The sequence below is a fragment of the Chrysemys picta genome, chromosome 1 (genome assembly GCF_011386835.1).
Source record: "Chrysemys picta bellii isolate R12L10 chromosome 1, ASM1138683v2, whole genome shotgun sequence".
In the NCBI taxonomy this organism is placed as follows: domain Eukaryota; kingdom Metazoa; phylum Chordata; order Testudines; family Emydidae; genus Chrysemys; species Chrysemys picta.
In genome coordinates, this window is record NC_088791.1 from 343,530,569 (window position 1) to 343,558,162 (window position 27,594).

At 42.6% G+C, this 27,594-nt stretch overlaps 1 protein-coding gene across 5 annotated transcripts in view; it reads right to left on the reverse strand.

Annotated features, from left to right (window-relative positions):
* Window positions 1–4,049: 4,049 nt before the first annotated feature.
* C2CD3 (C2 domain containing 3 centriole elongation regulator) overlaps window positions 4,050–27,594 on the reverse strand; it is an 81,960-nt gene continuing 58,415 nt past the window's right edge. For 2 of the 5 annotated variants that reach the window (XM_008172295.4, XM_042850673.2), the window contains exons 27-33: window positions 26,882–27,087; window positions 26,021–26,151; window positions 24,729–24,893; window positions 23,904–24,121; window positions 20,972–22,037; window positions 19,344–19,452; window positions 4,050–5,208 (exon numbers count right to left, since the gene is read on the reverse strand). In XM_008172295.4, the coding sequence (XP_008170517.2) occupies window positions 5,065–5,208; window positions 19,344–19,452; window positions 20,972–22,037; window positions 23,904–24,121; window positions 24,729–24,893; window positions 26,021–26,151; window positions 26,882–27,087 (2,039 nt within the window). In that variant the 3' untranslated portion in view covers window positions 4,050–5,064. The remainder of the gene's footprint in view (window positions 5,209–19,343; window positions 19,453–20,971; window positions 22,038–23,903; window positions 24,122–24,728; window positions 24,894–26,020; window positions 26,152–26,881; window positions 27,088–27,594) is intronic. The other 3 variants (XM_042850676.2, XM_008172623.4, XM_042850679.2) reach the window with 3 other exon arrangements.

Sequence of the window (27,594 nt, forward strand, 5' to 3'; positions counted from 1 at the left end):
TAAATTGGGGAGAATAATACTTGCCCACCTCACAGTGTGAGACTAAATTCACTGATGGTTGTAAAGCACTTTGATGGAAGTTGCTCTAGACAAACGGGCTCGGGTACATCTGGACCACTGCCCTCAGATGGATTTATTATGACTTTATTATATGTTGCTCATCACTACAATATGAGAAGGAAAGTCACACTCTGCCCCAAGAACTTACAGTCCAGAAGCCAGACACATAGTATTCTAAATAGAAAAATGGCCTCTATGTTCTGGGGCAGGGACAGTTCTTTTATGTTTGTACAGCACCTAGCACTCTCTCGGCACTATCAATAACAAATACTAAAGTAACAGAAGATTTACTGGGAAATCCAAGGGTGCAGATAACGTGGAGTTTGTTTTCTCCCTCTTTCCTGAAATGGTAATAAATTCACCACCTGTGGTTACTGGAGAGAATCAGAACTGCATAATTGAGAGTCAATGCCCATATACTGCTAATGGAGATTCTCCTTTATGTCAAGTGGTAGGGGGCCTACGCTTTAGGAGGAGGAACTGGGTTCCATCCCTGCTGTTGCTGCAACATGCCAATTTGCCATGGCATGTAGCTTAAGGGCACTGATGAAGCTCATAGGTGACTATTAATTTCTTAGGATGTTAGCAGCTGACCAGGCTGTCATGCACCTATTTGCTCCTTTCATTGGTGCAAGAGGTTGAGGGATGGAGCTAAGAGCCAAACCCCAGAGAAAGCAGACATGACAGATCCCCAATGAGGAGAAGGGGCAGGGACAGCAAAGGAAATGGAAGACAAGACCAAACTGTCAGTGGGCCAGGGCAGCGAAAAGGGCACTAGCAGTCACGTGCCTGTGGTGACGCAGACATTCAGCATGAAACCCACATGTCAAAGTCTGTCCACCTGTCCCAGTCCTAAGCTAACCCTGGTGTTTGTTTATGGGAGGCTGCTCTGGGAGCAATTACCCACATGGACGTGGGCAGATTTCAGCTGCTGGGTTCACTCCAGGGGAAGAACCACTATGACGTAATATTCTCTCTGACCCCATGTGTGGCCAGCTGTGCCAATCAGAAGTGTGTGTGTGTGTGTGGGGGGGGCAGGCTATAAGAGCGTGCTCCTCTACTGATTTCCAGTCCTGGTGGTGTATTCTCCCCAGGGCTTCTGTTTCGGAAATATTAGAGTCTGTCCAACAAGGGCTCCGCTGGTTGGAAGAACAAAGAGTTGGGGCTCTGGTGGTCACTGCTCAGTGGGGGAAACTGGTCTGAGAGGGAGTCCCTGTTTGCTGCTGGGGGCAGGGTGCCAGGCAGGGAGAAGTCCCCACTGCCCAGTCTCTATTCAAGTGCAGAAAAGATGGAGGGACTAGAGAACCTTCTCTAGTCTCTGACCTGCCAAGGGCTTGTTACTGGGAGGATTTAGGCCAGGAAAAACACTCTCCTCTCCCTCTGCCCATTCAAACCGAGGGGGTTAGAACAAGAGTCCACCTGGGACAGAAGGTCATGCCACGGGAGGCTGGCCCCAGGCTTCCATTCAGGTGGATGGGAGAGGCAGCCTCTTCTCATGGCTTTGCTGCGGCACAGCTCAATGCCACTGCATACTGCTGATTTAGTACAATGCCAAGCCCTGAAGAATCATCCAGGAAATCAGAGAGATGCCACACACGTGAAACCTGATTGAGGGGAGTGCTTTTTAGTCAGACGGCTTAATGTTTACACTGCTGTGCTGTTAACACCTACCACTCACATGCAGGAGAAGCATTAGGGAGAAAAGATGTCATTGTTAAAGATTCAACACCCCAAAAAAACTAGCAGGGAAAACCCCCCGCCACTTGTGTGCGTATGGTAGGAAATGGACTTTCTGGCTCTCTTTATATCCCGCAAGGGGCATTAACCCATTTATTCCCCTTTGCAGCTCACATTTAATAGGGGTTAGTCTGCTTTTGTAGTGCAGTGAGCCTGGGTCCCCTTTGTGCCGGATGCCCCCCTCTCAGCCTGATGAGCACACACAGAGCTTTTCCTGATAAACGCTCACCACACTTCGGCCCTTGGCATCCCCAATGGTAGTGCATGTATTGCTGTCAAACAATTACATGCTGCCTCTGTTCTGCTGCATGTATTTCAGTGAATTTAGCTCAGGCCAGCAACAGGAACTGCTTGCTCTACAGGTTACAGCGGATGATATAAAGAGGAGGAACGTTTGTAACTGGCTACAGCAACACAGCCGTCCTCGCACACAGGCAGCCTTCCTCTGGTCCTTTGCTCAGTGATGGTGCTCCTGTTCCAACTGGTATTTAGCAGCCTCTCAGGACACACTCAGCCAACATTTGTCCAGCCAGCAGCTATTGAGTTGCTAGGTTCAGGACATTTAGTTCAGGGTAAGGAAAGTCAGCTGTTTACAGAACTCCAAGATGCTCCATCTTGATTATTCACCTGTGTCCACAACAGCGCCAAAGACATCCAAAAATGTTAACACAAGTGCACCAAGCATGTTGTGTGAAGGGGATGCAGTGACTCAGATCTCCGTGCACAATGTAGCCCAGGTTTTCCTGGTGCTGCCCCATGTTATAGGAGCTGGGCAAGAAGCTGTTGCTCTCATGAAGGAGGAGGAGGAGAGGGTTGTGCGCATCAGAGATATTTACACACCTATGCTCGCTCTCCACCTCCTAAACATTCATTGTGGCTGGTAATCTGGAAAATGGAAGTGTTTGTCGGACAGTGCATTGGAATGGTTGGGACTTGGAACTTATTTTACGAAGGACCACGGCAAGGATGGCTCAGAGTAGAAAGGCCAATCTGATGCACTGTGAAACGGGCATTTAGTTTCCTCGCGGTGCTCGTTCTGTTCATTGAACTCAGCGCTGATAAGCAGCACGAGCCTGGAAGATTAAATGTCCTGAGATTTCTCCATCGGAACATGTACTCTGTGGGCAGCAGCAATGCCAGCTTCCTGCAAGCTGCCTTGCACATTGTGCCTGAACTACATCCTGCTAGTCTGCCTCCACACTGGCACAAATCAGTGTCACACCTGTAACCATCCCCCAGTGGAAGTAGTGATGCAAACAGGGCACTAGTGACCACTTACAGGGGCGCTGGAACAATTCTTATAATGGGGGTGCTGAGAGCCATTGAACCAAACTGTAAACCCTGTAGGTAACGGAAACCACTTCAAGCCCAGGGGTTTGGCAGCACCCCAAGTTCCAGCACCTATGACCGCCTAGGCTAAACCAGAGCAAACCTCAGCTGTCGACAAGAAAAAACACCATCTGACCGGGGGGGGGGGGGGGGGGGGGGGAGGGAGGGGTAGCTTGTCCCTGTGTGAAACGTGGGTAAGCGTCACCAGTGCAAAACAGAGCAGGTTTGCAGTAGTGCAGCTCCACCTGTTGCTAGCTGGTGATTGCAGAAATAGGGACTAATTCCCAATAAAGCTGTGGCCTGTTATCTAACCTGGAGAGCTGAAACAGTGGTGAATTACACAGCTGATTTTTCCTGGTGTAGACAAAGTGCTAGAGATGAGGAGAGGGGATTTGCGCCTTTTTGCTGCATTCAGTCCTTGGCCTCCTTACTGAGACTGCCAACAAGGGGCTCCTTTGTGGCAGTTCTGATTAGTTTGGAGACACAGACATGTGTCCACTAGGAACACTGAGGGCCACAGACTCATTCAGTGTAGATCCCCAAACTGCATCATATAGTAGCTTTTGAATACTATGGACCTAAATTAGATTTCAAAGGAGTCATCATTGCTTGTTTCCAAGCTAACCAGTTCCCTGAGGCTAAACATTTTCAGGGAAAGGCTCCCACAGACAGATGACTTTTACGAAGTCCTCTCCCAGCAAAGTTACTAAGGCCCAGACCCTCAAAGGTATTCAGGTACCTAACTTCCATTGATTTCAATGCCCATAGGACTTAGGTGTCTTTAAGGTTCTGGGCTTAAAGGCACAATCCTGCACCACTGAAATCAATGGGCGTTTTATCGCTGACTCCACTGGGAGCAGGAGCAGGCTCTAACTTTTTAACATGTGACAATAACAATTCTAAAATAACATCTTAAACAGCAGGAAGGCACAAAAATAAAAGTTTTATTTTATTGAAACAAACCTTATTAAAAATAAGTTAGCATGGTTTGTGTTTAGATCAGTTATCTAGAGACACTTGAAACTTGTGATTTTTTAAAATTAGAAATGACTACATAAATTAATAAAAATAAGAAAAATAATTTGCCCACAAAATTCCATACTTGCTAGCAAAACAGTCTTGCATAGATAATTTATTTTACAGTATCTGTACATTTTACTTACAATCTACCCAACCCATATAAAAATAAGCCTTACTTCAGCATTCAAGGCAACAGATTTGTCTTACAAATCAACGTGTTTTTAAAAAAGGTCATTAGCATACAAAACAATGACTGTAGCTTCCCAAGTCTGGGTTGTCTGTGCACATTTGCATGGAGACTGCAATTGTGTGTCTTGTTGCAGAGGATTCGAATGTACTTTTTCTCCAGGGAAAAAATAAACAGATATTTCATTTTTCTTAAAACTGAAACAGCTTCTAACTTTCCCCCCGTGTGTCAAGAAAAAGTAGTTTGTCCAAACAACTGGAAGTTCCATTACCTAGCAGGCAAAAAAGCGTGATTAGAAGAATTTCCCACAGATGGGGCTTCCCAGAGATCAGATGACAATGTTCAGGTTACTAAAGTCAGTCAGTGCCTTTCTCCAGAGATCTGATCTTGCAAGATGCACAGCACCCTCAACTTCCAACAGACCCATGGGAATAGAGGATACTCCGCATCTAAGCTTCCCTGTTTGACGTGGGTAGTTAACTCCCATTTAAATGAGGAGCAATTACACACATTAAATCAATGAGAGTGGAATTTATTTCTCTTATTTCTCTTTTAGGCGAGTGAGTTCTATGCTGACCTGGTGGGGGCGGGTAGGATGACGTTCTTTTGAAGTCAGAAGAGTTAAAGTCATTCCCTCTCCCCCTCCTATTGAAAGCGTCAGAGTTTCCCCAAAATGTAGAGCATGAGCACTAACGCAGTTCCTCTCTACACAGCCACTCTGCATACTTCTGCTATTCCTTTTTGGACAACTGGGCAGAAAATATCCTGGCAATTCTTTTTGTTTCTTCTTCTGGCAGATCAGCTGACGTCAGGTTTGGTATGTGACGGTTCTGCCTTCGATAGGGAATCCTCCCAGCCGCGGCACCATTTCCGGTCTAAGGAAGAGACAGTGACATAATATGAGACACCACTTAGAACTTACACAGCAGCGCTTTACTGACCATGAGGAAGCAAAGCAATGCTTCTGGAAAGTGCATGGCTGATGCTTGGAAATCCAAAGAGATTATCTTTCCTGCTCTTCTTGCTTCCATGAAGGATATAACCTACTGGACGGGCTGTATTTTCCATTGATCTCTCATTCTCCTTTAAGTGATTTTCCTCATGTTCCACACACGAACAAGCATAATGGCTCAGTATGGCTGACAGGAGCCCCAAGTTAATTATCTTCCTGTAGCTTCTAAAAAAGCTTTGAACACCTCCCTTTCTCCCTCCCCCACAAAAACGATTAACTTTAAAGGGACACTCTCAGGTTAAAAATCTATTTTAAAGAAGCTTCCTCGCCTTTGTTACTAACATCTTAGATTATAAAATTTGATTTTTTTTAAATTAGTCACATTTTCTCTATTGCTGTTGCTTGCTTACTTTCTGCATTTCTCTATGTTTAGTCAATTTCACTTTACAGCTCTCACATATTAACATGGTGCTGCACTATCTGGGTTGGAAACAGTATCTGGGGAGCGAATAAGGGAATGTATTTGTTTTAAAAATGCTGTAGACACTGGGATTAAAAAGAAATGGAAACATTTCTATGGTTTCTCAACAGGGGGCCAAATGTGAGCTGTCAGTGCCCCACTTCAACGGCTTGAGTTATTAGATTCTTTAGGAAGATGGCTTAGCTCGTGTGTGTGTGTGTTAATATCACATCCAGGTAGTGATGGATGACTGCTTAGAAGACACAGCACCAAGGATTTTACTGGGGACAGCAACCCTGTAAGAGGGTGGAGGATCCACTAGATGGGGGTTTATTAGGTCTTTCCCATCTCTAATTTCGAGGATTCTCAAAAATCCACTTGTTCTCCTTTCAGGAGTGCTGGAACAATTTGTATAGTGAGGGAGCTGAGAGCCATTGAACCAAACTATAGATTCTGGATATAATGGAACCCACTTCAAGCCAGAGGGTGCGGCACCACCCCTAGTTCCAGCACCTATGTCTCCTTTGGAACGAAGGCCACCTGTGAGCTGCATTCAAGCTGTCCACTCGTGGATCCTAAGAACAAGTGTCCTCTCCAGATCTTGGACCCTTCTCAAAGTATTTGCTCTCTGAATGTTCCACTTACAATATTTGGTCTCCAAGTACTACACATTGTCCTCTCCATTATCAGTAATACACTCTAACAAAACTCCTTACCCACCTTATTCTTTTCTCACGTGGGAAGCAATGGTCCCCCCATGTTTTCAACTCAAATGGATAGTTTTTTTTGTAAACATCTTCAGCTTATACAGCATCTCCACTTGCCAAATGTCTGCTTATCTCTGTGCACCAGCAACTGTTCCTTTAGGTCAGCACAGGGTAACTGTATTTGGCAACTAACTGCTGTGGGGGTAGGGAGGACCTGCCCCAAAGGCCTATTTGTTTCTTAACCCGGTTTTTGAAAACGACTTCACAATGGAACCGTCTATTCCTCCCTGCCCAAAATGATTTAGGGTCCCCCCACAAAATATTTCAGGAGTCAAAGCTGGGCCTAAAACTAGATACGAGCCTGAGCTACAAAATGCAGATATTAAGTATCAGGGGGTAGCCTTGTTAGTCTGTATCTACAAAAACAACAAGGAGTCTGGTGGCACCTTAAAGACTAACAGATTTATTTGGGCATAAGCTTTTGTGAGTAAAAAGAAGTGAGGTTTTTACTCACGAAAGCTTATGCCCAAATAAATCTGTTAGTCTTTAAGGTGCCACCAGACTCCTTGTTGTTTTTGAAAATTCAGATATGGATTTTAACTCTCAGAAGTTTGTGGATGGCACATCTGTGGGTTCAGGTCTCTCTCTATGCAAAACCCTCTGCTATTGAAGTCAGTGGCGTGATGCCAGATGGTCCAGACTCTAAAAACTAGCATTATAACCCCTAGACACACCCGCTATACGTCCTTTCCTGTAGTCAGACCTTTCCACACAGAAATTAGTCTAGTAACAGAGACCTTCAAAGTTTGAAAAAACTCTTTAGACATAAAATGCATATTCATTTACATTATTTTAAAAAGCAGCATACATTAAAACTCAGGATTAACATTGACCACTCTGAGACCTTCCTCCTTCACTCAGCCCCACTATACACAGAGAAAAGCTGAACACTAGCAGAGGGACTTAGGAAAACTCTCTCTCTCTCCAGTAAGTTCAGAACCAGGCCAATTCTGGCAACCACAGAGATATAAGAGATCAGAGTTTGTCCACTACTGAACATTAAGAATTGGAAGTAAGACTGAGTGTTTTAGGAGCACACAGCTTGGCATAAACTGCACTTCGCTTAACACCGGTTGTAGACTTATACTTTAAGCACAGACCAGCCTGTCTGACCTTTCACCCACATAGCTGGGCTGTCTCTCTTGAGCAAACCTTCGCAGACTTAGTCACAGCAGATCTCTCTTGAAAGGTCAAGGTGTCCTAAGATGCTCAGCTCTCCCCAGAGGCAGACAACATCGGGGGGGGCCTTATCTGCCCACTCCCCTCCTCAAGATGTATCGTTTTATGGGGGAAACGGTTCATTTAAGAACAGGTGGATTAATGGCTTATCTTATTTGGTTACTTACACTTCAGACACAGCATCACAGGCCACTGACTATTCAGCGCTGCAGTAGTTCTGCTTTGTATGAAAACAATCCATGAAGAAAAAAAACAGCCCTTTTCCTCAGCCCATTTCCTTGTGCCACCCTTACCAGGATGTCAGCCTCCTGTTCTCAGGCCTTGCTACCTTTACACCCAGTGCCTAAGGCAACCCCATTCTAACACTGCTGAAGCACAACACGGTTAAGAAGGTTACTTTTGTGTTCCACGTAGAGATGAGAACAAGATGTTATAACCACGTTAAAAGACTAGGGCCAAGATTTTCAAAAACAGATTTCTAAACAAGTGACCAGATTTGCGGAAAGGCTGAGTACCGAGCAGCTTCCACTGAGCCAGGTGTGGGATAGCTGTCCAGATTGCACCGATACAAACACAGCTTGGCGGTGTGGAACCACACACTTTCTGCACACACAGCTGTATGGTTAAAAAAACCTGTTATGTGAACACAATGTGAATTCTTTTATTGCAACCAGTGAACATAAGAACGGCCATACTGCGTCAGACCAGTGCTCCATCTAGCCCAGTATCTTGCCCTCCAACAGTGGCTGGTGCCAGATGCTTCAGAGGGAATTAACAGAACAGGGCAATTATCGAGTGATCCATTCTCTGTCATCCAGTTCCAGCGTCTGAAAGCAGAAGGTTTAGAAACACCCGGAACATGGGGTTGAGCCCCTGACCATCTTGGCTAATAGCCATCGATGGACTTATCCTCCAGGAATTTATCTAATTCTTTTTTGACACAGTTATACTTTTGGCTTTCACAATATCCCCTAGCAACGAGTTCCAAAGGCTGACTGAGCATTGTCTGAAGCAGGGCCGGCTCTGGATTTTTTGCTGCCCCAAGCAAAAAAAAAAAAAACAAAAAACCACACACACCCCTGCGGGGCGGCCGGAGCGGCAAAGCAGTAGACGGAGCGCACAGCCCGCTCCCAGCAGGGCGCTCCCCTCCTCCGCACCGCCGCCCCCTACAGGGCGGCCGGAGCAGCAAAGCAAAAAAAACCAAACAAAAAAACAAAACTGCGCGGCGGCCGTTGCACCAAATCAGAACATTTACTCTGCAGGGGACCAGTGTCAGGTAATAATGCTACAGGCCTGCAAAACCTTCTAATGATGTCCTCTTTAAACATACTGAAGAACACATCTTCAAAGGGGTGATAGATTATATCTGCTAATATAGTTCCAGTGGGATTTCCTAAATCTAAACAGAAATTGGAAGAAACTGATTGCAGGGCTGGCAACAACAGAAGCTTAGAAACCTGTCCAGTAATATGCTTACCACCCATATACAGCTTCCTGTCTGCTCTCTGTCCCTCTCAAGGTTGCTCAAAGATCAAATCAGCAGCTTATTCGCCTCACTCTCCTCCCCCTGCCAAGTGTCTGTGAAACAGCTGAAACATTAACACTGGCTGGAGAAACAGTAACCAGTTGGAACTGGCTCTGCGCTAACTCTTTTGACCTATGCACATGGTTAGTAAGCAAGCAAGTCATCTTGAAAATGTAAAACGGGAAGCGTAAGTGGTGCTGATAAATAGCTTTCCCTCTCTCAGTGCACAAAACTGCTCTGACTGCAGATTAATGTCTTACCACAAAAGTTACATATTAGAAAAGTGTTAAGTATCTTTCTCAAAAATAGCTCGTCAGGATGTCACCCTACCCCACTCCTATAAATTAGTTTGATCAGATCATACAGGTCCTTCAGCTATTATTAAAGAACCCAAGGCAATCTGGGGTATTAACTCTACTGTCCTGCCCAAATTCCAACTTGGATAACTATGCTGTGCTTCCCTAAATTTCTTCTGTAGTTACAACTGGATTCAGTATTGTCCACTTCTTGTTCTAAACTGTAATGTTACTGTGGGCTATTTGACATCTGGCCTGTTTCTAACCTAGAGGTGTCTGCAGAAAAACTCAGTTAATATTGCTCTTTATCAACAGAGGCCAATGTAGGACCATGTGAGGCTAACTCCAATTTGCTCCCAGATCTGAGCCTACTTCTTAGCATCTGTGGCATTCCCAGTGGGACATCAACCCATCCCCATGTCACGTTCCAGTGAAACAGTATTACTGTGTAAAAACAAAGATTTTCATAATAGTTCTCCCTACAGATGTTAACTCTTGTCCATATTCTCTGTTGACCTAAATGGCCAGGCCTTCAGAAATGTATTCCCTTACTCAGCTTTAGAACTTGTTCTGTAGCTGAAAGAGAACATCAGGTATATAGTCTCGGTCTTAAAAAAAAATATCGAGACTACAGAATTCCATCCACTTGGTGTTAAAGGATTTTTAGCTTTCTGCTGTGTTTGCCATTTTTGTGAGCACATTACAACTGATGCAGGTCAGTTTAGTAATCTCAAACATACGAACTCATATCTTGTACTTAAGCAACAAATATAGCCAGCTCCCACTGAAGCCAACAGGCATTTTGCCACTGACCTTTGCTGGGAGCAGGATCTCGCCCTAAGGCAGGATAGCACACCTTGGGTAATGTTATAAAGGCATGAGAGGATATGATTATCTTGAAATCAGTTACCTGGAATGCCTCATTGCTATTATGCAACAGACTTTACACTTTTTAGATCTGTTCATTTCTTGGATGCAACAGAAATGGCTGACTGAAAAGTCACTAGTTGCACCCAAAGTTCTAGTCATTCCATTATTATAGCTTTTATGATAGTGACAGTTGTTACAATTACAGTGGGACTTTGATTACAACCCTGTTTTCACATTCTCAACATTCTGAAAAACTCTCCTTTGGGGCTGAAGATTTCCATTTTAGAGCTCAGCCCTGAAGTAATTTCTTTTTTAGAAAGTGAAGCAGTTTTTAAATTCTTTGTTAAATGATTAAAGAGTGTAGAGAAAATTATTTAAAGACACTTTTTTGCTTAAAAGTAATCCAAAGACCACTGGAAAAACCTTACTCTGCATGCAAATAGACCTTACAAGTTACCCTGTGATGCTTGCAGACCACTCCTGAATGTGAGTGCCAACCTCAGGGCAGACTGTTACATACCAGGGCACAAACCACTCCAGACAGCTTGACACATGCATCCAACATGTAGCCCAACATGTAACTGTTACGTTTGCAACATCTGTGTGTGACCTGAAGTGAAAGACAGGTCACAAACTGGCCTTTCAACTCAAATGTCATCACCTAGGGGAGGTAGCTGCCTCAGCAGAAAAATACAGTATAAGATGCCACAAGTCTGCTGTTACAAATCACAAAAAAACGCTATTCTTGGTCACATTTAGGACAAGTCATTAATAGACTAAAATTGTCCAAAAGAGCACACAACTCAGAGCTGAAGAATGATAGAAATCATATGTAGGCTGACGGCTCCCTATTGGGCTATGAATCAGTGGTGATTAACTTGTGTGTTTCTGAGAGTATATGGACTATATTATGCTTGTAAAACAGGCCACAGATATGTGAATTTCAGAGAGATGTACGTAAACTACTGCTGGGTAGGGCACACTATGCCCTTTTTGAGATGTGTCAGATACATGTATCTGTACTAATGCCCCTTTTGGAGGGCACACATCCTGCCATAGGTACAGCTGTGGTGCAGAGATGGCTGCTGGTGCTCTCAGATGAAGAAGTTCTATTTTTGTTGCTATACATTTGCAGATCTGACTCAAACCCTAAGAAATGAAGGGCACAGGAAAGATGTTCTCAACTCACATAATATACTGGAAGTTTGAGTATTAGGCTAAGCAGGGTGGTTTAGCTTCATTGTACTTTCGGGGATAAGCGTACAGACAAGGTATCTACTTTTATAGCTAGCTCTGCACAAAAATATTTACTGTTTAAAATATATTAGTGCCTCGCAACGAGTACTGCACTTAGTGAAACGTACTGTACCAATGTGGCATTTTTATGATGCACCTCTGACATCAAAAATTGTGACTCCTCTTTAAAAACAATTTTAACGTCCTGCATAGTTTCCAGAACACACACTTGAAACCACACTGTGTTTACTCCATTCCTAGCCAGAGAAACTGTCTGTGCCAATTCAGTTCATGGCCTGAAAGTTGGTTGACACCTGCTCTGGTTTCCTCTTTCCAGGTCTCTGAGCCAATAAAATCACACATGATCTATGAATACTTGATGCACAGCCTTATTAGAGTACATCTTTAATCCACAAAACAGTAAGAGGAAAGAGGCTCATGTATAAAAAGACCATGCTTTGATTATCCTTTTATAGAAATGGCAATGATTTTCCAGGACACTGCAGACGAACTCAGGATTATGTAATGACTGTGTGCCAGGGATACAAGTAAAGTGGACAGTCTTATGAACATCATCTTGAGGCTCAGGCTGTTTAAATGTCAAAGATGTCTGGGTAACAGAGAGAACTTTGAAAACATTGCATACCTGGGTGCAGTGAGTTTGTTTGGCAGCTGATTTTATTCTTGCATTAATAAAAGTGTGAAAACAGTTCTAGGCTGCACAATTACATGTTCCGAAAAGTGACATTGCACCTACTTTTGGTGCCTGTGCAGTAGAAGGTTTGTGTGAAGCCATGAGGCTTGCTGTGTGTTATGCCTTCTAAATTCAGACTGATTAAAATCATCTGCATGGACTGCAGAGCAACCCTTTCTTCTCTTTCTTTCTGAGCATCCTTTCCTTGGCAACAAGGGAAAGAATTTACATTTCTCTCCAATACACTATGATGACAATTTTGACAAGTATAAGTTCCCTAGCCCAGGTTCTCTAAATATCTTGAGCATAGGAAAATAAGTCCCTAGTTGAAGAGAAGTGGGGGCAGAAAGTGGTAACTGGTATGAAAGCAATAAACTAGGAATAATCATAAGAGGCAAGAAAGGCTGATTGTATTATTGCTAAGGAGTTCCAGCCTCGTAATGAATACGAATCTAATATCTTGAGGGTCTGGCAAGACACACAAGAGCTGTCCCATGATATAAGGGGGCTACTTCCAATTTGCTTTGATGATAAATTGGCTTAGAATATGAATGGAAAAGATATATCCTGGGTAGAATGCTGCTTTCAGTATAAAATACCTATCCTGTTGGGATATTCTTGGAGGCAAGAACAACAAATCTTGATAGATTAAAAATAACAAAGCTTATTTAACTGTCTGGCTTTTAAAATATGTTTTCAATAAGGCCTCATACTGATAGGGTGATCAGTTAACTATGAAAGGTAGAGAACTTCAACTTGGATTTCAAAGCTTAGATCCTGTTCTGGAATCTCCTTACTTTTTATTATTCTATCACGATAGCACCAAAAAAGCCGCAGTGTGGTAGGTGCTGCCCAAGCATATAGGAATGCATGATTCCTGTCTGGAAGAGTTTACGATCTAGCGTAAGAGAAGATGGAGCAAGTGAATGCAAGAAAGAAAAGGAGGGAAGGGAAGTCAAGAATAAATGTTTGTGGTTATGCAGACTGGATATGTGCACAACTTAATGGTTCTGAGTCATTTAAAAACTAGTTAAATGTTTAAAGTCAATAAATATCAGGCAACACTGGCTGTTGCTAAACTTGCAGGTCATCAGAAATGGTCTTGAGAAAGGATTTGAAGGAGAGCATATGACACAGATCAGTTCATACTATGTTGAGGCAGAGTGGAAGAAGGCATGGAGACGCAGAAGTTGACAAATGGGGGTGTCAAAGCTGGCATTGCTGGTGGAGCAGAGGGGCAGAGGATGAACTGGTAAGAGAAGACCAGAGAAGGATGGAGGAGACTTGGGAAGGGCCTTGAACACGGGAAGCTGGAGCTTGATGTGGTGAAAATCTGAATCTAGTGGTTTTTTATTTTGTATATAGCTCAGCAAAACTCAGACACCAGGCCCGTGATGCCAGGCTTCAGGCTGAAACCTGAGCTGCAGCCTCCACTCAGTAAAGATCACCAACCTGTCCTTGGACAGACTCTTCCTAAAGTGCCTTTGCCTCCTTTCATGTTGACAGTCAAGTTCCTCTACCTACTCATCTACTCTCCTGCATTATCATCATTTTGGGCAGGAAGGCAAAAAGCCAGGGATTCGGGGGGGGGGGGGGGAGGGGAAGAGAGCGCGCAGAGGAGCCTCCATCAGGGGAATGGAAGGTGGCAGAGGCACTTAAGAGGCTGGGTAGCGGGTATTTACCAGCTGCCATGTGAGAGGGGGAGGGGGGGGGGATGTTGATCTTCAGTAGGAAGCCACACCTGCAGCTTAGATTTGTGCCTCTGAAGTTTGATGAATTCTGAAAAAAACCTAAAACAAAGCTAGAGTTCAAAACGTACATTTCTAATATCCTAATACTAATCAAGAACACACAAAAATGCAGAAACCCCACTGTTTCAAGCTCTGCAGTTCACCTTTATATGAATTCAACCTACATTTAGAAAAAATGGATTAATTCAATCTGTAAAACATGCCACATCCCGTAAAAGTCCATGCTATCACCAATCTATCACTTACAACCTTGATTCCACCTTCCTAGAGGGACAGTCACTCTTCAGATTGTGTTATTGGTTTTACTCATACAGGTCACAGGTTCTGAACTTGCACTGTAATTCCTATACTGTTAACTGCAAGAACCTTTATGTTTAAGGGCCCAAATTTGCTCCCACTGTAGTAAATGGCAAAGCTTTTTTAAACTTTAGGGAGAAGGACTGGGTCAGAAATTTGAAAATCTGAAAAAAATAGTAATCTTTTTTTCTCCTTATTTACAAACGTCAACCAATATTCTGTGGTGTAAAACCGACATCTTCCCTTGTTACAGAAGCTAATTTTGTCATTGGTTTACATACCCTATAGTCATGTTTTCACTCTTGCTAAATTCCAGTGGAGGAAGGAGAAGGATGGTCTTGTGGTTAAGGCACTGACCCAGGATAACTGGGTTCAATTCCCAGCTCTGCCACAGACTTTCTGTGTGACCCTGTGCAAGTCACTTTCTCTCTGTCTCTATCCCCAATCTGTAAAATGGGTGTAATGCTCCTTTTCTGCAACCCTTTTGTCTGTCTTGTCTATTTAGATTGTAAGCTCTCTGGGGCATGGACCGGACCCTCTGTTACTAAGTGCTTAGACAGCATACAGTACAAACAGCTGAGGCCTGCACACTTACTGTAATATAGAAATACTACTGTTAATGCCAATGATAAAATACCCCTGGAATTAACCTTGTTTAAAGTGAGAAAAATTACTAATTCAACACGATTTGGTTAACACCCTTCCTAATTATTATTAATCATTTCTATAATGGTAGTGGCTGAAAGGACTCATTCAGGCTTGCGTTTCTATGTTCTAACTTTAACTATTCATTTAGTAGCTGGATAAAGAGTGGATTCAAACAACAGTATTTTATTATTTATGAAGTCATAGGTGTGGATCTCTCCTTATGTATTTGTAAATCACCGAGGGCATTCCCCTGAGGAATTTACTGCCTAAAGGTCTGATCCTGTGAAGAAAGGAATCCCCTCAGCCCTCCCTGATTTGCACTGGTGTTGCAGGTACTCACAGCTTCCCAGGGGTGCTCAGCGTTAGCCACCGATTCTTTCCCAGTGAATTGTGGGAGAACTTGTTTGTCCATCTGGGCACATAGGGGGATTTGTGGGAAGGCACTAGAGAACCACCAGCACTCAAGTGATTTAGCCTCCGTCCTCACTGCAAAATGGTGGGTTACCAGCAGGAGTGAAAGCTGCATCCCCAGCCGAGACAGCCAGCGCAACATCAAACTGGGATCATAGAATATCACGGTTGGAAAGGACTTCAGCAGGTCATCTAGTCCAACCCCCTGCTCAAAGCAGGACCAATCCCCAACTAAATCATCCCAGCCAAGGCTTCGTCGAACCTGACCTTAAAAGCCATTAAGAAGGGAGAGTCCACCACCTCCCTAGGTAACCCATTCCAGTGCTTCACCACACTCCTAGTGAAAAAGTTTTTCCGAATATCCAACCTAAAACTCCTCCACTGCAACTTGAGATCGTTATTCCTTGTTCTGTCATCTGGTACCACTGAGACAGTCTAGATCCATCCTCTTTGGAACCCCCTTTCAGTTGAAAACAGCTATCAAATCCCCCCTCATTCTTCTCTTCTGCAGACTAAATAATCCCAATTCCCTCAGCCTCTCCTCATAAGTCATGTGCTCCAGACCACTAATCATTTTTGTTGCTCTCTGCTGGACTCTTTCCGATTTTCCCACATCCTTCGTGTAGGGCCCCAAACTGGACACAGTACTCTAGATGAGGCCTCACCAATGCCGAATAGAGGGGAATGATCACGTCCCTTGATCTGCTGGCAATGCCCCTACTTATACAGCCCCAAATGCCATTAGGCTTCTTGGCAACAAGGGCACACTGTTGACTCATATCCAGCTTCTCGTCCATGGTAACCCCTATGTCCTTTTCTGCAGAACTGCTGCCTAGCCACTCGGTCCCTACTCTGTAGCAGTGCATGGGATTCTTCCATCCTAAGTGCAGGACTCTGCACTTGTCCTTGTTGAACCTCATCAGATTTCTTTTGGCCCAATCCTCTAATTTGTCTAGGTCCCTCTGTATCCTATCCCTACCCTCCAGTGTATCTACCACTCCTCCAAGTTTAGTGTCATCTGCAAACTTGCTGAGGGTGCAGTCCACGCCATCCTCCAGATCATTAATGAAGATATTGAACAAAACCGGCCCCAGGACCGACCCTTGGGGCACTCCGCTTGATACTGGCTGCCAACTAGACATGGAGCCATTGATCACTACCTGTTGAGCCCGACAATCTAATCAGCTTTCTATCCACCTTATAGTCCATTCATCCAGCTTTAACTTGGCGGCAAGAATACTGTGGGAGACCGTATCAAAAGCTTTGGTAAAGTCAAGGAATAACACGTCCACTGCTTTCCCCTCATCCACAGAGCCAGTTATCTCATCATAGAAGGCAATTAGGTTAGTCAGGCATGACTTGCCCTTGGTGAATCCATGCTGACTGTTCCTGATCACTTTCCTCTCCTCTAAGTGCTTCAGAATTGATTCCTTGAGGACCTGCTCCATGATTTTTCCAGGGACTGAGGTGAGGCTGACTGGCCTGTAGTTCCCCGGATCCGCCTCCTTCCCTTTTTTAAAGATGGGCACTACATTAGCCTTTTTCCAGTCATCCAGGACCTCCCCCGATCGCCATGAGTTTTCAAAGATAATGGCCAATGGCTCTGCAATCACATCCGCTAACTCCTTTAGCGCCCTCGGATGCAGCGCATCCGGCCCCATGGACTTGTGCTTGTCCAGCTTTTCTAAATAGTCCTGAACCACTTCTTTCTCCACAGAGGGCTGGTCACCTCCTCCCCATGTTGTGCTGCCCAGTGCAGCAGTCTGGGAGCTGACCTTGTCCGTGAAGACAGAGGCAAAAAAAAAGCATTGAGTACATTAGCTTTTTCCACATCCTGTCACTAGATTGCCTCCCTCATTCAGTAAGGGGCCCACACTTTCATTGACTTTCTTCTTGTTGCTAACATACCTGAAGAAACCCTTCTTGTTACTCTTAACATCTCTTGCTAGCTGCAACTCCAAGTGTGATTTGGCCTTCCTGATTTCACTCCTGCACGCCTGAGCAATATTTTTAGATTCCTCCCTTGTCATTTGTCCAATCTTCCACTTCTTGTAACCTTCTTTTTTGTGTTTAAGATCAGCAAGGATTTCACTGTTAAGCCAAGCTGGTCGCCTGCCATATTTACTATTCTTTCTACACATCGGGATGGTTTGTTCCTGCAGCCTCAATAAGGATTCTTTAAAATGCAGCCAGCTCTCCTGGACTCCTTTCCCCCTCATGTTATTCTCCCAGGGGATCCTGCCCATCAGTTCCCTGAGGGAGTCAAAGTCTGCTTTGATGAGAGATTGTGTATGTGGACAGGAGGTGGGTTAGGGGCAACACCGAAGTTAGAGTCCGAATTTACTCTGCAGTGAAGAAGACTGTTAGAGAGCAGTTCTTCATGAGATAGAACTGGATCAGAGACTAGCAACAGAAAGCTAAGTGAAAGAGAGTTTTGGGGATGGATTCTGAGCAGAATATTGTTAAAATTCTTCCAGATTTCATCCAGAATATACATACACAACAACACAAAAAGTAATCCTGATAAACAATAAGGGAAATTCATGCCCGCTCATTACAACCAAGCTCTAAGTTTGAGTCTTTGAAGCAACCTAGGACTGACAGGCTCCTTTGATATTTATTTATATTATGATCAGGAGAGTAAAAAGAAGAGTGCTTAGCTGAATGGAAACAGCTTGCATTCAAGTCATTCATTAATTACAGAAATAGAAAGTCAAATCAAAGGATACCTGACCCTAAAAACTTCTGAAAGCTCCAGAGGAGGAGAATTTTTAATTACTTCAGGGAAACAATGTAACACTGGTAAAGAGAATTTTACTCCTAAAAATGAGCCACAATTTGGCTAATACATAGAGAGCAAAATTCAGAAAAAATAAATACTCAAATCAGTAATCGCAGGTGTAGTGACAGTACTGTAAACATGTTTGCCAATTTCAGGTAGTTTATTACTTCAGGGCCATTAGGTTCTGCCTGTTTTTGTTCTGCTTAGCTAAGCAAGATGTTCCTTGTTACGTAAACGTTCTGTTCAGCATTGGTTTCCATAGGTCAAAGGGAGAGGAATGAACACATTACTTCTGCTGGGAGCGGTAGCAAATAGCCCATCTGTTGCAGTACCAAGATCTGCACCAGGGAAACTAACACTGATTTCCTGTGTTTATTGCCAGATGCAAACAGTATTTAGTCCCCATAAAAACTGACACCCTAAAGACGTCTGAAAGTTATAATGCCCCTATTCCCTCACAAAGCAGCACATCGCAAGCAAATACGTTTTTGCATATAGAAATTTTAAAACATAGCAAAAGCACCCAATAAACTACTTGTATGATTTATGAATATTTCTAAGATTCTACTACTCTCTCCATGTCAGTTGAAGAATGACATTCTGACACTTGAGGATCAGAGCAGTTCTCTGCTGTAAACACACTTGTTAAGCCCAGAGCCCCTTGACCTAAAAAGTAGAATTGTGTTAGCAGTAATTGTAGGTACAATTTTAGGAGCTGGGTATTTAAAGTTATGAACCTTAGTATGAATTTTGGTGCCTAAGTAGGAATGGCCTGATTTTAAAAAGTGCTGAGCACCTGCAGATCTCATAGACTTCAATGGAGTTATTTCTGATTTGCCCCAGTGTGACACGAGAATCAGATCAATGACTACATAGGCAAATATAGCAACTATTATATATGCTGGAATACCATAGCTAATACAGCCTTGAACACTGGAAACTGGTTTCACTGACAGGGGAAACGTTCATCATGAACAACAAGGCTCGCACCTCCCTTTTTGGAAACTGCTATGGGATCTCTTACATAAAACTTGAAAGCCAAAGAACAGCGGAAGGAACTTCCATTTAACATCTTGTCAAGGAGGAGAGCTGTCATTTAGATAGGACTGTAAAAGATTAAGAGTTCAGCATACTGTACTTACTTTATTAGCTGTGGCAGATGGGCAAGAAGAAGAAATATTGAGCATTCTCATGGAGACTTCCAAATGTTGGGGTGGAAGAAAAAAGTTAGGAATGACAATAGGATCTGGTCTGAACAGAGCTGTTAAGCAATAACATCTTGCAGTGCTTTACAATTATAGAAAACTCTGTAGTTATGTATTTGGATTCAGCATCATCACAAAAGCTGTTCTTAATGGATCCATGATTTTCTAAATAATCCTATTTATTTTTAATTTCTGAACGTTTTATCATTCAGATCACTCCGCTCTGCTGCATAGCTCCACAGAGTACAGAACATTAACGTAATAGGACACTCCTGTAGCGCCTTATTCTGAAAAATCCAACATGCTTTACAAAAGGTGATATGTGAAATATAGGTATTACTTTGACCATTACTGAAATGTGGCAACTCCTTTTCATTAGTTAAAAAAAGAAAGTTATTTATGTCTCTTTTAAAATAAAGGAAACATGGCAAACTGCAATAGCGCACATCAACGTTACACAATTGTTTTGCTGGCAAGAAGTGAAAAACAGCTTTCAGTTCAAGCTGTTAGGAAAAATGCATGTAGGCAGGATGTAATGAGCCAGACTGAAATGTGATTGAGACACAGAGATTAATACACCTAATCCTTGCACAAAGTGTCATAGAAATTAATGGCCACAAATGGTCAGGAACCCTATTACAGATCACCTGACTGACAGCAGAACAATGCTTCCTAATACGCTGCTGGGACATCAATTCGGGTTTAAGAGGGAAGAATGCTCCATACTGAATCCTCACTTCCTACAGCTCCTAGGTATTCCTTGGAGGTCTCCCATTCAAATAATAGCTAGGTCCAAATTGTGACGTCTCCTGGGATCACAACACAAGGTGGTACTGCCTGCAATAAAACTAAATTTGATAATTTTGACATTTCCAAAAGTAATACAAGTTAGGACTAAAACTGTGACCCTAATCCATTCAATTGTGCCCAAGTATTACAACACATGCAGTTTGTAAGATGACCCTTAATTGGGGGACTATTGTTAAACCTATGCACAATAGAGTTGTTCAAGACACAATTTTCCCGTTAAAGAAAGCTGCATCCAGTTTGCTCCATGTAGTGTTTGGGAAAACACTGGCAGGTGGGAGGGGGCAGGCAGGGGTGGAATTGATCATATATTAATTGCCAACTGTAATTGAAAATTAAGTTTTTGATTAAAACGGACTAACCCTCTGGTTAACTAACATTAATTTGCTTACAAGTGATAGACCAACATGGGATCCCAGTTTCGGGGATCCATCAGTTTCTATCCAGCTTTAACATTAGTTTAAATTAATCAGGAAAAAAAGCAACAGTTTAAACAAGAAACGTTTTGCCAGACAATGGTTAAAACAAGAGCTTGAAAGGTCACACATAAAAATTGGTGAAACACACAATTGTGGTTAGGTTGAATCCTTGCCTGTTAAACTTTACACCGGCAGATAATTTTACACCCCCCCAAAAAGAGGTTTAAAAGGAAAATGTAACCCAATCATAGTGGTGATCACCAAATTACGTTCTAATAGAGCCACTCACTATTTTTTAGCATGCAAACTGCACTTGACGAAAAAGACAAAAAAGGATACAACACAATACTAGATTTCACAGACTTTTCTGACTCTTCAGGCAGATTCTCACGACTCTCATCAGAGCAGCTCCCACTATTTCTTGTAGACTCTGATTGCGCAGATAAATTCTGAATATGCATCCCTTCATCAGACTCACTTCCTTCCTCACCTTGATAGTCTGCATCTAAATACTCATTACTTTCCTCCTTTCTTTCTCTGGCAATGGTCTTGGCCACACCAAAATCTCCACCGCCTGGTAAATCCAATGGTTCTCCAGATATTGCATGAAACCCTTTGTCTTGTTCTGCTTCTTGGGTTTCAAATGCTCCATTGTGATTGACATTCTCTTTTTCTAATGACCCAACATCTGCTTGATGCATTTTGGGTAAATGTGCAGGCTGAAACAGCTCGGAATCAGTTGCTTCAGTATCACTATTTGGACTTTCAAGGCCTTTTCTCACTACACATGCAGCATTTTCTTCAATATAGGGACTAGCACAGGATCTAGCAGTGCTGGGCATACTTGGGTGGCTGTTCTCCGGGATACTAGACAAAAAGCTACTTCTTATAGTCTGTCCTTTTTCGAAACATTCAGTAGTCACTGAGTATTGGTCCTCATTTCTCAAGTCTATTGGCTGGCTGTCAGGGCCCTGTTCCCCTTCAGATACAATGCTGGACCAGGGACTGGTTTTGTCAGTTACAGTAGTTATTTCATTTAGAGTCCTTGGTTCTATGACATCCTCTTCATACTCTTCATCACTGTTGGACCGGATGGCATGTGTATCCTCCTCTGTCTGGATGTGGTCCAATGACACAGGATGCTCATTTTCAGTGGCGGCTTGGTCTAGAAATTCATAGAGCATACCTCTCCCAAATGCAGACCTTCCGAGAGAGAATAAAGATGGTGTATCTATGTGGGCACTTGGCAATTCCATTCTTGATTGGTCTTGGTGCATCTCAGTTCTCACTGCTCCATCCTTTTGATCCGATACAACATGAAGGGCATGTTTAGTGCCTGAATTTCTGATATTGTCTTGAAGCACGTTTGAAGATTCTTTGGTATTTTTCGTTATAGTCTGCAAATCTGATTGATGGCAAATAGCATCAGTACATACAGGAGATGAAGGCTTCAACTCTGATCTTTACTCTTTAGTGCAGCTATAGCTGCACTACTTGTGAATAGCCACATATGCAATGAATGATTAAAGGTGCTAAGTATGTAAAGCTTGAGTCAAATAAAAATTGGGACAATGGGAAGGGGATGGCGCTTGATAACCGTTCACAAATGTCAGAAAGGCGCAAACACTGAGAAGGGGAGGGAATTTGTTTAGGGTGGTATAAGGCAGAATAATGAAAAGTACTGTGATGAAATTGAGGAAGAGAAAAGTTGACTATGAGGAAAAAAAAGTTTTCTCCCTTTTTTACTCACTGACTTCGAGACCTTTTAGTGGAACAGTCCCCCAAGAGAAAGTGAACAGCCTCCATTGCTGGGACAATTAGACCCAGTCTGGACAAAACCCACTCGCAACAAGGGAACAATCCTACATTGGCCAGAAACAGGAGATGGGAACTAGTTCACCTAGTTACCTTTTCTACCACTAGCTTCGACAATCCTATGGAACAGGGCTAGAGGACATAGCTTTCACTGATATTCTCTAGTTTTGCATATCTGCATGCTTCTATCTACTTCTATATTAGAAGTCAAATGAGAACCCACTTAGATGATTGCCAATTAAATATTTATACCAACTGAAAGGCACAAGAGAACACTGATTTGTTACAGTGCAAAAGTTACAAAAACGATATATTTCAATATTAAAAATGAAGAGTTGCATGCGTCATCTATGTAATGTAGGAAGCAGGGGAAAGGAAAGGTTGATTGGTCTAGGAGTCTAATTATAAACGCCCTCCTTTGATACAGCCATGTCTTGGCCATTTACAATTTATTTTAATAATAAGGACATCTATTTTTAGTTTCTTGTTAGAGATCAGATGTACCTCATTTCATCAAAATCTTTCAGGAATTAGAGCATCTGAGATAGATATGTGGGGCGGGGGGGCAAGAGAAGCAAAGAAAATAGTATACTGAGGTGAGCAGGACAAAGATGGCAAAGTCTAGAGAACAGGAATAAGTGGCATCAGAATCAAGATGCTAATACTGTATACCAGAAGGAATGGCCCTGTAACATGGGAGATGGTGGCACAGTACCAATCCTAGAGGGTAGGCAGAGGTAGATACTGCAGACAGCCTGCTTCATACTGATGACAGTCTCTCTTCTACCCACTACTTTATTATAAAAAGGCACAACAGACCACTTGGGATTCCCAACCAACTTGCTAATCACAATGTACTGGAACTGGATCAGAATGGTCACAGACGACTAGGCTAATATGAAATTAACTGCAAACAGTAACAAGGCTAGTGCCAAGGAAGGGCAGTACGTGGATAGGTGGTTTAAGAGGTAGGGTGGCATGAAGAGATGGGGACTTTAAAACCACCATGGGAAGCAAAGATATTTCACTTGAGTCACTACTGCTACATATCCACTTCTGTAGACAATGTGGCACAAAATTTATCAGCACGACTAAATGAAGAACAGATACACCTAAAATTATATAGGGAAATTTAGGTAGGCTAGCATATAATTAACAGGACAGAAACCAATCACTAACTACTACTTAATCTCATCTTCCTAATGTTGTATTTACATATATTTTACTTAATGGGCTTGTCAGCTAAGATTCCAACACTAAGACGACAGAACTGGAGCAATTGCCTCAGGGACCAGCACAAATTAGTTGTCTGTTAGAGGTAGGTCTTCTTAAAATTAAAGATTGGGAAAAGTTGTGTCAGGAGTTTTGGGGCCACTTTAAAGAGGGGATTTAAAACAAGGGATTACCTAGTGCCCGTGGCTCTTGGTAAAGTATTCCAAACAAGGTAACTTCTTACCATTGATCAGAGTGCTGACTTGAGAGACCAAGTGACTAGATTTTTCCAAAAGATGGTGTCCATCAGGATCTACCATTCTGGTCCCAAACTCTTGGCAATCCCCATTCTGCTGTTCCCGGTTTCTCTTCGATGTGGTGCCATAGCCATCGTCAGGGAAAGAGCTGGTTAATTTCTGACTGAAGTATCTCTGAATCTCATCCAGTTCAGTCAAGTTTCTTCTGTAAGCCATGTAAGAGAACATAAAGATTCATAACGTATAAATACCTGACGAATTAACCTTGTTTTCCTAAGGTTTAGAACTAGGCTAAAAAACTATTATCCAGCCAAAAATTTAATCCATAAGATCCCAGCCTAGAAACGATTCTTTCTGAGCCAAACAGGAAAAAAATAAAGGGAACCTCACGTAAATCAGTTAACCCTTTGAGTTTTGTGTGTGATCAAAATGCTTACAAGGTTTGTTCGTTTTCCTCTCTTATCTCAGAGAGGACTTTTGGTAACATAGAGTAAGTTAAGTTACAGGATGACAGAGATGGATAGTGCTAAGTATTCAGTCTTGATTTGCAAACACTGCTTCTCTCCAGTCCTGGGACTTCTCACAGCTCTGCCAAAGCGGGACAAATCTAACCTGTAGCAACCCTCAATATTCCAGTCTTGTTTTAATACTGCCGTTAAGTTACAGTACTATACCACTAACACCCAGTTTCATAAGATTACTATATTATTTTTAGTTTATTTTAAAAGAGGATGCAAGAATTGCAAAATTTCAAGATTTACTTTGTGAACCTAAAGCCATATACCACACTGGTAGCCATGGGTTTGCTTTACCTGAGAGCAGTTAGAAGTGAAGTACGTGATGAATGTGACAGGGAATCTAATCTTCCAGCCCTTTGTGCGTTCCCTTCCACCTGTTGCAAGGACTCATGAAATCTGCGAACATTTTGCATGTGCTCTTCATGACGAGGTGTCCATGTCTCTGTTGGACTAATTCTGCTGAAAATGGGTATATATTTATATACATGCACCAGCACATCTCTACCTATGAAAGATCTGCCAACTAAATATATCAGAGCCTGTTAAAAATACTCCCCCTGCATCATTAAAGAAGCATTAATGGATTAAGCCCAGAGCATGCAAAATTTGGCAAGAATGACATTAGGAATTCACAAAAAGCCTGAGAACTGCACCTAATTCGCATCATAATAGAGTAGATTGCAGACATGCTCCTTTTTAACACAGAAGTGCAGCCCACAGATATAGGTGCCAGCTTGCAATGACCAATCTGGATCTAAACAGCCAGTTGTTCAGATGAAGGAGCACTATTTGCTGGTGCCGGTACTCTTTGCAAACTTCAACAGACAAAGCTAATAAAACCTTGCCTGGCAGGCTGCTTCTAGGTAGGTTACCTTCCACATACTCTAAACAAGCAGGCCATGAATTAATCCTCTTTCTTACATGTTTTCTCAGTGAGAGCTGCAGTTACTGCTAGTAACAGATCTGAACAAAAGGGATGTCCCCATAGCATCTGTTTTTAGCAAGAGTAAGCAGAAATTACTGCAGGGTGTCTACCAAAGCCGGTCTCAGGGATGTGCAATATGGGCATGCCTCTTCACCCCTCATTTGGTGACAATGAAAAGAAGTATGACAAAATACATAGAGAGGTCATAGACACCCATCCCTACCCCACATCCCACTAAGCAGGGCGGCGGAAAACAACAGCCAGTCTTGGCAGTGGTACTCCATTATATCTAGGGGTACAGGGAGTGAAAGAAGCAGCTGGGTGCCTCACTGGGGAGCGACTGTGATGTTGTAGTAAGGAATCAGAATCAGGATGTTAGAAGATTGGCATCTCTTGGGACATTCACTCAAAAGTATGTTTCATAGAAAATTGATTGACAGTCTTACAAATTAAATGCAAGTACTGAACACAACTGTTTTAGTCCTTTAATCGCAGGGGCATGGATCTGGAGCAAGAGGCGTGGCACCAGGTATATTTCACTCTGGTCAGCAGACTTAGAATTTGGGCTGGTAGGTGTCAGTAAAAGTTTCAAGCTCTGAAAACAATAAATATCTACTCTTATTATTTTATTCCAGAGATATTCTTGTATCAGTTTTCTTACCGCTCCTGAGTAGTAAAATCAACATCCTTTGATGAAGTATTAAACAGTTGTCCAGAGTGTCTTGTAACATAGCTGGGGAATGCAGTACACAAGGCCCTTGCCTGGAATGAAAAAGGACTGTGTGCAGGAATCTGCAACAGCAAGATTAAGGAGAAATAAATGTGAGACTTCACTGAACTAACCAACAGTATAAACTTAAGTTTATAGACTGCTTTACATTTTCAAAGCACTTTACAAAGACTGACCAACGGGAGCAAACCAAAATCTGGATTGTTTTATAAACATTAGTAAAAAGTAAGGCAGGTTCTAGCACCAAGAAGTCCTGCTGCCATTTTTCATGCTTTTACAATCAGACCCTCCTAGTTAAAAAAATGTCTCTTCCCCCGTCCCTGTGTGAAAGTTCCACACAAACAACAGGGGAAACTGATTAAACAACTATGCAGGGGAAACAGTGAAACTGACTACATGCAGAGCGCTATTAAATACACCAGTAAAGAAATTTAAAATAGAGAAAAATGATGTTTTTAATTTATAGTCATCTTATATGTTACATGTAATAATTTCATACAGGCATGTCTTTTTCACTTATATTGCAAGCTCTGTGGGGCAGGGACTTTCTCATATATATGTTTGTACAACACCTAGAATAATGGGGCTCAGGCCTCTAGGTACATTTATTGTAATATAAATTAGTTTTTAAAATTGAGAATTCAGGAATTTCCAGCATTTGTAAAGCCATGCTCAATCCACTACACAATGCTGTATGTATAGTTAACTTTTCACTTTGTGAATCCAGAAAATTCATTGTAGGTTATTAGGAACAAAATCAGACTTGTGAATAAAAGAAACTGGAGTACATACTGAAGAACCTGGTGCTTTGGTCCGAATCCTTGCCTGCCTTATTTCTTTGAGATGAATTATACTTTCAAGAGGGGAAATCGCTACTTTAATCTGCCCTCTGCATTGTCCACTGAAGTCTGTAATATTGTACCACCCACAGACTAACTGGAAGCCAGAAAGAAGGGGCGAGAGATCCACAGATGCAAATCCTATCACTCGTTCAACATCTGTGGGGAAAGAAGAGTGTAAATCACGCAGTTAAAACTAAGGTGTGCAAGCGTAACATTTGCACCGTTTAAAACAATCAGTTACACAGCCCTGAAACTTTACACAGCTTTACAGAGCAAACCTCAAAAAGTATATAGTAAGCAGAGAACACAAAAGGCAAAGGCCAAGTTCAGGTAAAAAGGGAGTGAGGATTATGGAGTCTGAGAACAAAGTAGAAATGACACCTGGAAGGAGTGGGTTTTTAGGAGGGGTTGAAGGAGGAGACAGGATGTCTGCTGGACACGGAGATGGAAAAGATTTCAAATGTAGGCGAGAATAGGAGTGTAGACATGAAACCAAGATGGTGAAGGAGGAAAAGGAGGAAGCTGTAAAGCAACAATATAGGGACGAATGGAGGGAGAAATGTCAGAGACATGTGTGGTAGCAAGATTACGTAAAGCCTTAAAGTTGAGGACAAGGAGCCTGAATATGATGTTCTTAAAAACAGAAAGACAAGGCAGGTATGT